The sequence below is a fragment of the Bos indicus genome, chromosome 4, assembly GCF_029378745.1.
Source record: "Bos indicus isolate NIAB-ARS_2022 breed Sahiwal x Tharparkar chromosome 4, NIAB-ARS_B.indTharparkar_mat_pri_1.0, whole genome shotgun sequence".
Classification (NCBI taxonomy): Eukaryota; Metazoa; Chordata; class Mammalia; order Artiodactyla; family Bovidae; genus Bos; species Bos indicus.
In genome coordinates this window covers 95,430,287-95,443,744 of record NC_091763.1, presented here as the reverse complement: position 1 = coordinate 95,443,744, position 13,458 = coordinate 95,430,287, and the positions used below count along the sequence as shown (strand labels likewise).

Sequence of the window (13,458 nt, the reverse complement as noted above, 5' to 3'; positions counted from 1 at the left end):
ATTCAAAATGCAAAACAGAAATCAACTCAAACAATTTTGAATATCCACAGTTGTACAGTGTTAAAGAGTATACTATAAAAATTATAGCTTTTCCAAAAAAATCACTTGTACACTCACTTTCAAATACTTCCTAATTTTCACACAGGAGCATCGTGAAGAGGCCTTACCATAAGCTGAAGTTTTTCGACAAATATTTACTCATCTCTAAATGCTAGACATTGTGCTAGGCTCTAGGAATACACTGATAAATAAGACAGAAAGAATCCCCACTTGTGATGCTAACGTTCAAATGAGAAGTAGCAGAAAGTAAACAGGAACAGCTGTAAACAAGGTAACTACAGATCGTAATAAATGATATAAGAGAAATAAACAGGGAGCTGCACTAGGGCAGAGGAGTTCTTTTATTTGAGGTGGTCCCCAAAATGCTAATTAAAAGGATCCACTCATGGAAAAAACAAAAGAAAAGTCAACTCTTCACAAAGAAATCAACAAGCTCAAAATCAGAGCAACAGGAAATAATCTATGGAAACCATGGAAATCTGAGAACTAGACTAAGTCAGATAATGGCCTCACAGGCTCCAAGATAAGATAAATCCAAAGAAGGTAAATCTCCAAGGGGGCCTGAGAACATTCATAAAATGTTGAATCTAGACCTAAGAGGATTTCACAACTATCCTGAAAATATTTCCTTATTTTTAGGAAGACAGAAACCCATTCTGAAGAGAAACTGCTGGGAACAGAAAATAAATTAAGCAAAGCGTAAAGAATGACAACTCCTAGGAAAGGTAAGATTCATATGCTAAGCTGGCAAAGGTCCAAGCGATATAGAACTCAAGACATATCACAGAGCAAAATATATTCAAAGATGCCTCTCCAAAAAGCAAAATATTCGCAAAGCACAGATATAGATATAAAGGCAAATAGCTTTATTATATCTCATACTATATCTCATATTATATTTCCCAAAGGAGAGAGGTCTTGAGACACAAAGCTCATAAACTACACTTGTCCATTCCTTCAGCCTACAGAAGTGCTTCCATCTAAAACTATTAGAAGTGAATTCTTTGGTGGTCCAATAGTAAGGACTCCATGCTTTCCCTGTTGAGGGTGCTGGTTCAATCCCCAGCCAGGGAACTAAATCTCACAAGCCACACGGGATGGCCAAAAAAATAAATACATAAAATAACTACTGGAAAACCGAACTTGTTTAAACATTAGAAAGTTAAAATGAAAGCCCACACTAAGAAATTGTAGGAAAAATAATATATGTAAAATAAATCACATTTTAACAGATAATAAAAACACATGAGAAAAATGTGGCCACAAAAAATGATGAACATTATAATCTGGTGTTTCAACATGAACTAAAAGAAATTAAGAAAATAGCTGAAGCTTTATTAAGCAGTAATCAAAATTATGACATTTCAGAAATATTAGACAATATGAAGAGCTATTAAGACTCACAAATGGAACACTGGCAGCGAAGAAGCAAGCAACCCGTGGGGGGATGGCAGCTGCCCGACAGCAGCGCCTGGAAGACGTACTGAAGAATCCACCCACTGCTGGAGTCCTGTGCAGATTCACACAGACTCAATATGGGCTGCCACGGAATCCGATCAGATGAGCATGCTCGGGTGCTATCAGTTCTAGCCCAGCAAGCAGCTAAGGTAAGCCCAGACCCCAATGATACTCCTCTGGTGTATCTAGAACCAGATAATGGGAACATTATGATCCAGAAACACGATGGCATCACGGTAACAGTGCACAAAATGGCCTCTTGACATCTTGTATCACTTCTTCAGCAGCCTGTCACAGAAACTCAGTCCTACCTGATGCTAATTATCTTATAGAACTATTAGAATTCCAATAATTAGACCATTCATGTAATATGCATTGGGCACTTTTCTATTAATTTTAGAGTGAGCTGCTTTTTGACATTCTGTGGACTAACTTATCAAGAAAGTAGTTAAAAAGTATCACATGTTTTGAAGCAGCAGGTTTAGGTCACCTTGTATACATAATTATGTTATGCTTAATAAACCAGGTTGGAGGGGAAAAAAGACTCACAAAAGATTTCTTTCTGAAAACAGACTAAATTACAAATAATTAGACTAAATTGTTAACGTGGTAACCATTATGCAGTATATCAAACATTACGTTGCACACCTGAAACTAATATAATGTATGCCAACTGTATCTCAACTAAAACACACACAAAAAGGAATATACCCCCCTCCCCCAACCCTGCCCAAAAACACCCAATAAAGAAAATACAGATTACAAAACCAGATTAAAGATTTACTGAGCAAAGCCCCGCCCATCAGAACAAGACCCAGTTTCCCTCTCAGTCAGTCTCTCCCATCAGGAAGCTTCCATAAGCCTCTTATCCTTCTCCATCAGAGGGCAGACAGACTGAAAACCACAGTCCCACTAACCAATCTGATCACATAGACCAAAGCCTTGTCTAACTCAATGAAACCACCCAAGACAGACGAGTCGTGGTGGAGAGTTCTGACAAAACGCGGTCCACTGGAGAAGGGAACAGCAGACAACTTCAGTATTCGTGCCTGGAGAACCCCATGAACAGTATGGAAAGGCAAAAAGATAGGTCACTGAAAGATGAACTCCCCAGGTCAGTAGGTGCCCAATATACTTCTGGAGATCAGTGGAGAAATAACTCCAGAAAGAATGAAGGGATGGAGCCAAAGCAAAAACAATACCCAGCTGTGGATGTGACTGGTGATGGAAGTAAAGTCCGATGCTGTAAAGAGCAATATTGCATAGGAACCTGGAATTTAGGTCCATGAATCAAGGCAAATTGGAAGTGGTCAAACAGGAGATGGCAAGAGTGAACATCGACATTTTAGGAATCAGCAAACTAAAATGGACTGGAATGGGTGAATTTAACTCAGATGACAATTATATCTACTACTGTGGCCAAGCATCCCTTAGAAGAAATGGCAGAGCCATCATAGTCAACAAGAGTCCGAAACACAATCTGAAGCAATCTCAAAAATGACAGACGGATCTCTGTTCACTTCCAAGGCAAACCATTCAATATCACAGTAATCCAAGGCTATGCCCCAACCAGTAATGCTGAAGAACCTGAAGCTGAATGGTTTTATGCAGACCTACAAGATCTTCTAGAACACCCCAAAAATATGTCCTTTGCATTTTAGGGGACTAGAATGCAAAAGCAGAAGTCAAGAAACACGTGGAGTAACAGGTAAATTTGGCCTTGGAATACAGAATGAAGCAGGGCAAAGGCTAATAGAGTTTTGCCAAGAGAACACACTGGCCATAGCAAACACCCTCTTCCAAAAACACAGGAGAAGACTCTACACAAGATGGTCAATAATAAAATTAGATTGATTATATTCTTTGCAACCAAAGATAGAGAAGCTCTATACAGTCAGCAAAAACAAGACCAGGATCTGACTGTGGGTCAGATCACGAATTCCTTATTGCCAAATTCAGACTGAAATTGAAGAAAGTAGAGAAAACCACTAGACAATTCAGGTATGACCTAAATCAAATCCCTTACAATTATACAGTGGAAGTGACAAATAAGATTCAAGGCATTAGATCTGAAAGACAGAGTGCCTGAAGAACTATGGATGGAGGTCCATGACACTGACAGGAGGCAGGGATCAAGACCATCCCCAAGAAAAAGAAATGCAAAAAAGCAGAACGGCTGTCTGAGGAGGCCTTACAAATAGCTGAGAAAAGAAGAGAAGCAAAAGGCAAACAGAAAAGGAAAGATACATCCATCTGAATGCAGAGTTCCAAGGAACAGCAAGGAGAGAGAAGAAAGCATTCCTCAGTGATCAATGCAAAGAAATAAAGGAAAACAACAGAATGGGAAAGAAGAGATCTCTTCAAGAAAATTAGAGATACCAAGTGAACATTTCATGCAAAGATGGGCTTGATAAAGGACAGAAATGGTATGGACCTAACAGAAGCAGAAGATATTAAGAAGAGGTGGCAAGAATACACAGAAGAACTGTACAAAAAAGATCTTCATGACCAAGATAATCATGATGGTGTGATCATTTACCTAGAGCCAGACATCCTGGAATGTGAAGTCAAGTCGACCTTAGAAAGCATCACTATGAACAAAGCTAGTGGAGGTGATGGAATTCCAGTTGAGCTATTTCAAATCCTGAAAGATGATGCTTTAAAAGTGCTGCACTCAATATGACAGCAAAGTTGGAAAACTCAGCCGTGGCCACAGGACTGGAAAAGATCAGTTTTCATTCCAATCCCAAAGGAAGGCCACACCAAAGAATGTTCACACTACCACACAACTGCACTCATTTCACATGCTAGCAAAGTAAAGCTCAAACTTCTCCAAGTGAGGCTTAAACAGTACGTGAACTGTGAACATCCAGATGTTCAAGGTGGATTTAGAAAAGGCAGAGGAACCAGAGATCAAATTGCCAACATCCGCTGGATCACTGAAAAAGCAAGAGAGTTCCAGAAAAACATCTACTTCTGTTTTATTGACTACGCCAAAGCCTTTGACTGTGTGGATCACAACAAACTGTGGAAAATTCTGAAAGAGATGGAAATACCAGACCACCTGACTTGCCTCCTGGGAAATCTATATGCAGGTCAGGAAACAACAGTTAGAACTGGACATGAAACAACAGACTGGGTCCAAGTTGGGAAAGGAGTATGTCAAGGCTGTATATTGTCACTTTGCTTATTTAACTTATATGCAGTGTACATCATGAGAAATGCTGGACTGAATGAAGCAGACCTGGAATCAAGATTGCAGGGATAATAACCTCAGATATGCAGATGACACCACCCTTATGGAAGCAATCAAAGAGGAACCAAAGAGCCTCTTGATGAAAATGAAAGAGGAGAGAGTGAAAAAGTTGGCTTAAAACACAACATACAGAAAACTAAGATCATGGCATCTGGTCCCATCACTTCATGGCAAATAGATGGGGAAACAATGGAAACAGTAAGAGACTTTATTTTGGGGGGGCTCCAAAAATCACTGCAGATGGTGACTGCAGCCATGCAATTAAAAGACACTTGCTCCTTGAAAGAAAGGCTATGACCAACCTAGACAGCATATTAAAAAGGAGAGACATTACTTTGCCAACAAAGGTCCATCTAGTCAAAGCTATCGTTTTTGCAGTAGTTATGTATGGATGTGAGAGCTAGACTATAAAGAAAGCTGAGCGCCAAAGAACTGATGCTTTTGAACTATGGTGTTGGAGAAGACTCTTGAGAGTCCCTTGGACAGCAGGGAGATCCAACCAGTCCATCCTAAAGGAAATCGGTCCTGAATATTCATTGGAAGGACTGATGCTGAAGCTGAAACTCCAATACTTTGGCCACCTGATGGGAAGAACCAAGTCACTAGAAAAGACCCTGATGCTGAGAAATACTGAAGGTGGGAGGAGAAGGGGATGACAGAGGATGAGATGGTTGGATGGCATCACTGACTCGATGGACTTGAGTCTGAGTAATCTCGGGGAGTTGGTGATGGACAGGGAAGCCTGGCGTGCTGCAGTCCGTGGGGTCACAAAGAGTCAGACATGACTGAGCAACTGAACTGAACCGAAAAATAACGACACACAAAAAATAGAAAGCAACAGTAAGTAGACAGTCCAATAAATATGTAATTGGAACCAGACAGGTATTTCAAACTGTGCTAGAAGCAAATTTTCCTAAAATAAACTTGAATCCACATTATAAAGGATACATGATATAGTAGAGAAATTCAACTGAGAATATTCCTAGTATAAACTATTAGACTTTAAAGACTTTAAACATTCAGGTAGAAAGATCAAGTATCTTACAAGAAAAAGAAGATTATTGTTTCAAGGAACTTCAAAACAGCTATGTTTTGTACACAAATAAACTGAAACAAAAAGTTGTAAAATATCCAAGCACACACAAAAAAATGTGAGCCTGGGATTTCATATATAAACTGTCCTTCGTGTTTACAGGCATAGATGGTCAACAACATATAAAGTTTCCTGAGTCTTTCCTGCAACTAAAAAACAAACTAAACATATTCAAGAAATAACCTGAAAAGCTTCACAGTAAAATCTGATCACAAGAATTAAAGGCACTGAACTAAAGAACTGAAACTAACAATGAAGACAACGACAACGTAACAGTATATAAATATGTTCTACAACAAAGTAGAAAGAACAGATCCATCAAAAATGGGAGAAGAATGGAGGGAACAAGCAGAAGTCAGAATAGACTTATTAACTGCCTCACAAATACTAACTCTTAGAAGGAAAGATCATCGTTTACAATTAGATACTGGGAGAGAGAGGAGGAGGAAGAGGTCCCCAGCTAATTTCCTCAGGGAGACACTAGATTGAAGGAAACTAAAAAACAAAATCACAAGCCATCCTAAATGCCTAAAGAAACCTGTTTTAAGAAGAGAAAGATCAAAGAAAAAAGACAACATAGTGAAAGATTCTACAAGTTTATGTAAAATATCCCACAAAATATTAGAGCAGAATTGACATCAAACGTGTCAGTAAACATAAATGGCCTTAAACACATTTTTTAAGATGAGGTAGCAAGGCAAAAATCCAATCCTATCACATATACAAAAGACATAAATAAAACATTACATTTTAAAGGAACAGCAAAAACAGACCAAGCAAATGAAATAATAATAAAGCAAGGTTCAAATTTAATTTCAGACAAGAGGAACAACTAAGCCTTAAGCAAAAATAAAAGAGTACTTTATAATAAAATACTATAGTTTATAATACCAAGTAATGCTGCTGCTGCTCCTAAGTGGCTTCAGTTGTGTCCGACTCTTTGCGACCCCATAGACGGCAGCCCACCAGGCTCCCCCGTCCCTGGGATTCTCCAGGCAAGAACACTGGAGTGGGTTACCATTTCCTCGTCCAATGCATGAAAGTGAAAAGGGAAGTTAAGTCGCTCAGTTGTGTCCGACTCTTAGCGACCCCATGGACTGCAGCCCACCAGGCTCCTCCTCCATGGGATTTTCCAGGCAAGAGCACTGGAGTGGGGTGCCATTACTAACAAATTTTTTCAAAAAACACCAAAATCTAAAACATCTCTCCAAGTGAATAAAAAAATTCTATTAAAAATTATTAGGTCAAAGGAGAAATACAAAGCAAACTGCAAAATTTCTACAAAATAATGCTAATAGAGTAGTGTGACAGATAATACAGCAATACCATCCAAGAGAACTTTCTGTGATGATAAAAATATTCTGTATCTGCATTGACCAATACAATCGCTGCTAGACACATGTGGCTACTGAATACTTAAAATATGCCTAATGTGAGACTGCTGCTGCTGCTAAGTCACTTCAGTCGTGTCTGACTCTGTGTGACCCCATCACTGAATTCTAAAATTCAATTTGTATTCCTACACATGGAGTCATTAACCTCAGATAACCTCATTGACTCTGGTCGAGTTATTAACCTCAGATAGGCCAAAGATACCACCCTAATGGCAGAAAGTGAAGAGGAACTAGAGTCTCTTGATGAAAGTGAAAGAGGAGCCATATGGGGTTGTGAAGAGTTGGACGTGACTTAGCAACTGAACAGCAACAAAATCTGGTGGCTCAGTGATACAATTTCCCTGCTAATGCAGGACACAGGGGTTCCATCCCTGGGTGGGGAAGATCCCCTGGAGAAGGAAATGGTAACCCACTCCAGTATTACTGCCTGGGAAATCCATGGACAGAGGAGCCTGGTGCGCTACAGTCCATGAGGTCACAAAAGAGTCAGACATGACTACGCAACTAAACAACAACAAAATAATCTAGTAATTATCACATTGAATAGTGCAGCTCTCTATAGTACACCAGAAACTCAAAATTTAATAACTGTGTCAATATAAACTAAAAATTTAATATCTGGAACAAGTAAAGAGAGAAAAACAGCCAGCAAAATTAAAAAAAAAAAAAACAAACCTGCTAGGCAGAGACTATTTTAAGAATTACACAGCTATTTTGCAAGTCTACAAAGATAAATTTGAAAACCTGGATGAAATGTACAACTCTCTGTGGGAAAAAATGTACCAACTGACCCTAGTAGATACAGAAAGCTGAAACAGAGAAATTTCCCTAGAAGAAAAAAAAAAAGTTATCAGAACCCAACTATCAAAAAAACACTAGGTAGGTACAATTGTTTCCAGAAAGGAAATCTATACAAACATTTACTAATGAAGGGATTAGCTAATACGATTTTAAAAAGGAAAGCAAAAGGACTTCCAGATTCACCTCCAAAATGTTAAGAGCTTAGGCTTTCTCTCAGTCTTAATTGAGAGAAGATAAAAGCTGAACAAGGTGAAAATCAACAACTTTCTTTAGATTCCTCAAAAAGCTGAGGTCACTGGGGAACAAACACCCTGTAATCTGGAGAGAAGAGCAAAAGACAGATAATCACAGCTGAGATCACCTTATCTGAAGCAGAAGCCACTGGAGCCAATAATTGATAGGAAAAATTACAAGGTCATTTTGATAAATTTCTAGAGACTGAAAGTGGACTCGTTTGACAGAAACTCTGGGGGCATAGTTTTAGGGATCTCGCATACTTTTTTGAGTTTTACTTCCAGTAAAAGAAGTTAGTTGAGAGAAAAAAAAACCCTGCCTGAAACAGAGTAGAGGAAAAGCAACCATTTAAAAATATTGACCGAGTGTTCTTCGTAACGAGTCGATTCCAGCCCCCTCTAGCTTTCCTTTCTCACGTTTGGGGAGAAAAATAAAGGCTAAAAAACACTTTGCAAAGTAAGAGTACAGGGACTCAGACCCAGTAAAAACTGGGATTTAATCATAAGATAAAAGAATGCTTCCCTTCCTTCATATCTAGCCACCACAACAGGGGTAATGTATAATTACAGGAGACTACAACTGAGAGCTTCAAGACACAAACTATTTAAGACCTTAGGGAACAACTCTGCCACCTACCCACTTCCCCAAAAAGAAAAAAAACAAAAGAGACAGAGAAAATATGAACACTAGAGGAGAATGAAGCCTCTGCCACCTAGGGCTACATCAAACACTAACAGCCCAACTTCTAACATGATGAACATAAAACTTCAAACAAAAAGCCTAATTACTTCAGTTCCTACTATCTAATACATCCTAGATCCTTCCAACAAAAAACTTCAGCACGCTAAAAGACAAGAAAAAGCACAGTCTGAAGAGACAAAGCAAGCATCAAAATCAGACTCAGATGTGGATTCTGGAATTATTAGATAGGGAATTTGAAATAATTACGATTACCATCTTAAGAGCGCTAGTGCAAGATAGATGGGTAATGTATCAAGGAAAGAATCAGGAAGCTTGAAGTTAAGCCAGCAGACAGTTCCCACACTGAAAGAGAAAAAAAAAAAACTTAAGGAAAAGAATTTCAAGGAACTGTGAGAAAACTACAAAAGCTATAATATATGCATAATTGCAATAAGAGAAGGAGAAAAAAGAGAATAAGGAGTGGAAAAAATATATGAAGTGATAATGACTGGAAATTTTCCAAAATTAATGACAACAAGAAACCACAGATCCAGGAGGTTCAGACACAAGCAGGATATATGCAAAAACATCTACACAGAGGCATTATCATATTCAAACTGTAGAAAATCAAATAAAAAGAAAATCTGAGCGTAATCAATGGGAAAACTCCTTACCTACATAAGAACAAGCATAAGAATGGTGTCAGGTTTCCTACCAGAAACCATACATACAATCAAGAAAGTGTAGAATGAAATACTTAGAAGTGTTGAAAGAAGAAAAAAACCACCAACGTAAAATTCTGTATCCAATGAAACAGAAACAAATGAAATCTCTTAAATGTGACAGAAAAATAAATAACGTGCTAAAACTTCCCAGATGGCGCTAGTGGTAAAGAACTACCTGCCAATGAAGGAGACAAAATCAACGTGAGTTGGATCCCTGGGTGGGGAAGATCCCCTGGAGGAAGGAATAGCAACTCAGTCCAGTGTCGCCTGGAGAAGCCCACGGACAGAGCCTGGCAGGCAACGGTCCACAGGACAGCAGAGTCGGGCTGACTGAAGTGACTTAGCACATGTGCACTCAAAACAAAAACTGAGAAAACCTACCGCCACTAGAACCTGCCTTGCATTAATGGTAAGTAATTTGTTTGAAGGAAAATAATATAGGTCAGATACCTGGATCAACACAAAGAAGGACAGAAAAGGACTATAAGAAGCTAACATAAAAAACTTGTATTGTCTTATTCCTAACTGAGTAATAGATACCTGGTTCAAAGAAATAAAAGCAGTAACGTATGGGGTGATTAGAACGTACAGAAAAGCAAAGTGAATGACAGCAATGTTATAAGGGAGGGAGGAATTAGAAATATTTTGGTATTAATATAAGGTACTTGAACTACCTATCCATGAAGCATCATTATTGTTGTTCAGTAACTCAGTCGTGTCTGACTCTGCACAGGCTCCTCTGCCAGAGGTTTTCCAGGCAAGAATACTGGAGAGGGTTGCCATTTCCTTCTCTAGCAGATCTTCCCAGACTAGAGATCAAACCCACATCTTCTGCATTGGCAGTCACATTATTTACCATTGAGCCGCCAGGAAAGCCCATGTCATTTAAAGCTGGATTAAATTAGTTGTAAATATACCGATGCAAACTCTGGGACAACCACTAAAAACATATTTAAAAGAAGTATAATTGACATGCTAAGTGGAGAGAAAATAAAAGCACATTCAATATTCATTTCAAATCACAGAAGGCAGAGAAAAAAGCAAAAGGAAGAAGACTAAAGAACAAGTGCAAAGAATAGAAAATAATAATCAATTTAAATGTGAATGATCTTAATCAAACAATTAGAAGATAGAGACTGTGAGAGTGGACTAAAGAACAAGATCTGAATATACTGCCTATAAGAAACTCTATGGGCTTACCAGGTGGCACAATGGTAAAGAATCTGCCTAGCAATGCAGGAGACGCCAAGAGATGCAGGTTTGATCCCTGGGTCAGGAAGATTCCTGCAACAGGAAATAGCAACCCACTCCAGTATTCTTGCCCAGAAAATTCCATGGACAAAGGAGCCTGGCGGACCAGTCCATGGGGTCAGAAAGAGTCAAACACGACTGAACACGCACACACAAGAAACACACCATAGAGACACAGGTAGATGAAAAGTAAAGAAACAGAGAAAGATAAACCATGCTTTCAAAAGAAAGCTGACGTTGTATTTCTATCAGGCAAAAGATTTAAGAACAATGAAAATCATCAGGGATAGATAAAGAAGGGCATTACATAATGAAAAGTGTCAAATTCTCCAAAAAGATGTAGCAATCTTTAAGATATCTGTACCCCCCTCCCCCCAAAAAAGTGTCAAAATACTTGAGGGAAAAAATGACAGAATTGCAGGGGGAAAAAAGACAAATCCAGTATTATAACTGAAGACATCAACATCTCTCTATCAGTAACTGACAGATCCAGGAGGCAGAAACTCAGCAAGAATACAGTTGAACTGAACAGCATCAATCAACTGGGTCTAATTAACATTTATAGAGTATTTTATTCAACACAGCAGAATACACATTCTCCTCAAACTCACATTGGGATATTGACCAAGATACACCATAAAATACATATTAATAAGTGTAGAAGAACAGAAAATTATTCAAAGTATTCTCTCAGGCCACAATGGAATTAAACTTAATTACACTTAATCAGTAGAATTAAATTTTATCAGTAACAGAAAGAGTAGACAATCCCAAAATATTTGGGGTAAACAATACTCTTCTAAATAATGCAAAGGTCAAGTCACAATATAAATTTAAAATTACATTGAATTAAATGAAAACAAAACATCAAAATTTGGGTGACAGCCAAAGTGAAGCACTGAATATAGTACTGAATGCACATATCAGAAGATGGATCTAAAATCAATTGCCAAAGCTTCCACTTTAGGAAACTACAGAAAGAAGAACAATTTAAGTATAAAGCAAACAGAGAAGATAAACAATAAAAAGCAAAAATCCATGAAACTGAAAACAGGAAATGAAAAAGAAAAAAAAAATCCATAAAACTAAAAGCTGGATATTTGAAAAAACAGTAACATTGACAACTTTCTAGCTAATGCAATCAAGAAAAAAAACAGAGAAACACAAATTTCTAATATCAGATATGAAAGAAAGGTCATCATTACTGATCACTTGGATACTAAAAGCTTACTAAAATAAATATTATACACTATTTCTACAACATTCTAAGAGATGGAACGGACCAATTCCTTAAAAGGCACAAACTACCAATATTCAAGGAGAAATGTGTTAGTCGCTCAGTCTTATCTGACTCTTTGTGACCATGGACAAGCTCCTCTGTCCATGGGATTCTCCAGGCAAGAATACTGATGTGGGTAGCCATTTCCTTCTCCAGGGGATTTTCACGACCCGGGATCAAACTCAGGTCTCCTGTATTACAGGCAGATTCTTTACCGTCTGAGCCACCAGAGAAGCTCCCCAAGGAGAAACATCTTCTGAATAAGCTGATAGCTATTAATGAAATTAAATCAATAACTAATAATCCTCCAAAAACGAAAGCAACAGGCCCAGATGGTTTCACTGGTGAATTCTAACAGATATTTAAAGAAAGTTATGGTATCACTTCTCTGAAATTTCTTCCAGAAACTAAAAGCAAAGTGAAAACTTCCTAACTCTGTATGAGGCCAGCATTATTCAAATACCAAAACCAGATAATGACATTACAAGAAAGAAAAATTCCAGCCCATCTTATGAATACAGATACAAAAATTCTCAACACAATATCAGCAAATCAAATCTAACAATGTGTAAAACTAATTACATACTACAATCAAATGGTATTTATTCCACATATGCAAGAGTAGTTCAACATTCAAAAATCAATTAATGAAATTCATCATACCAACAAGCAAAAGAAGAATCATCTATCAATACATGCAGAGAAAGCACTTCACGAAATCCAACATGCATTCACAATGAAAAATCTCAGCAAACAAGTAGAAAGGACCTTCATCAAATTGATAAAGAACACACCTCAAAACACCTATAGCTAACATAAAGGTAAGAAGTTGTATGTTTCTCCTTAACATCAGGAACAAAGCATTCCTATTCAACATCATACTGGAAGTTCTAGCTAATGCAATAAAACTAAAAAAGGAAATACAAGGTACACAGATTGACAAAAAAGAAAGAAAATCCCAAAGAATCAACAACAATTAAAAAAAAAAAAAACCCTCCTAGAACTAACAGACAATTACAGCAAGGTTAGCAAGGTTGCAGGACAGAAAGTTAATACACAAAAGTCAACTGCTTTCCTACATCCTAGCAATAAAATGGAATTTAACAGTAAAAACACACTGCAAGCCACAACTCCTGAGCCTACGTGCTGCAACTGCTGCAGCCTGTGCTCTGCAACAGGAAAAGCCTCCACAACCAGGGGTCTGTGCTGCAACAGAGGAGCTCCTG

The 13,458-nt window shown here is 38.1% G+C and overlaps 1 protein-coding gene and 1 pseudogene across 7 annotated transcripts in view; one reads left to right on the top strand and one right to left on the bottom strand.

The window, feature by feature from the left end:
* The window catches only part of MKLN1 (muskelin 1), a 391,490-nt gene that overhangs the window by 167,807 nt on the left and 210,225 nt on the right, over positions 1 to 13,458 (bottom strand). For 2 of the 7 annotated variants that reach the window (XM_070787313.1, XM_070787309.1), the window contains exon 3: positions 9,251 to 9,340. The exons of the other annotated variants lie outside the window; for them this stretch is intronic. In XM_070787313.1, the coding sequence (XP_070643414.1) occupies positions 9,251 to 9,340 (90 nt within the window). The remainder of the gene's footprint in view (positions 1 to 9,250; positions 9,341 to 13,458) is intronic. 7 annotated transcript variants of the gene reach the window in all.
* LOC109557636 (ragulator complex protein LAMTOR5 pseudogene) lies at positions 1,508 to 1,792 on the top strand (annotated as a pseudogene).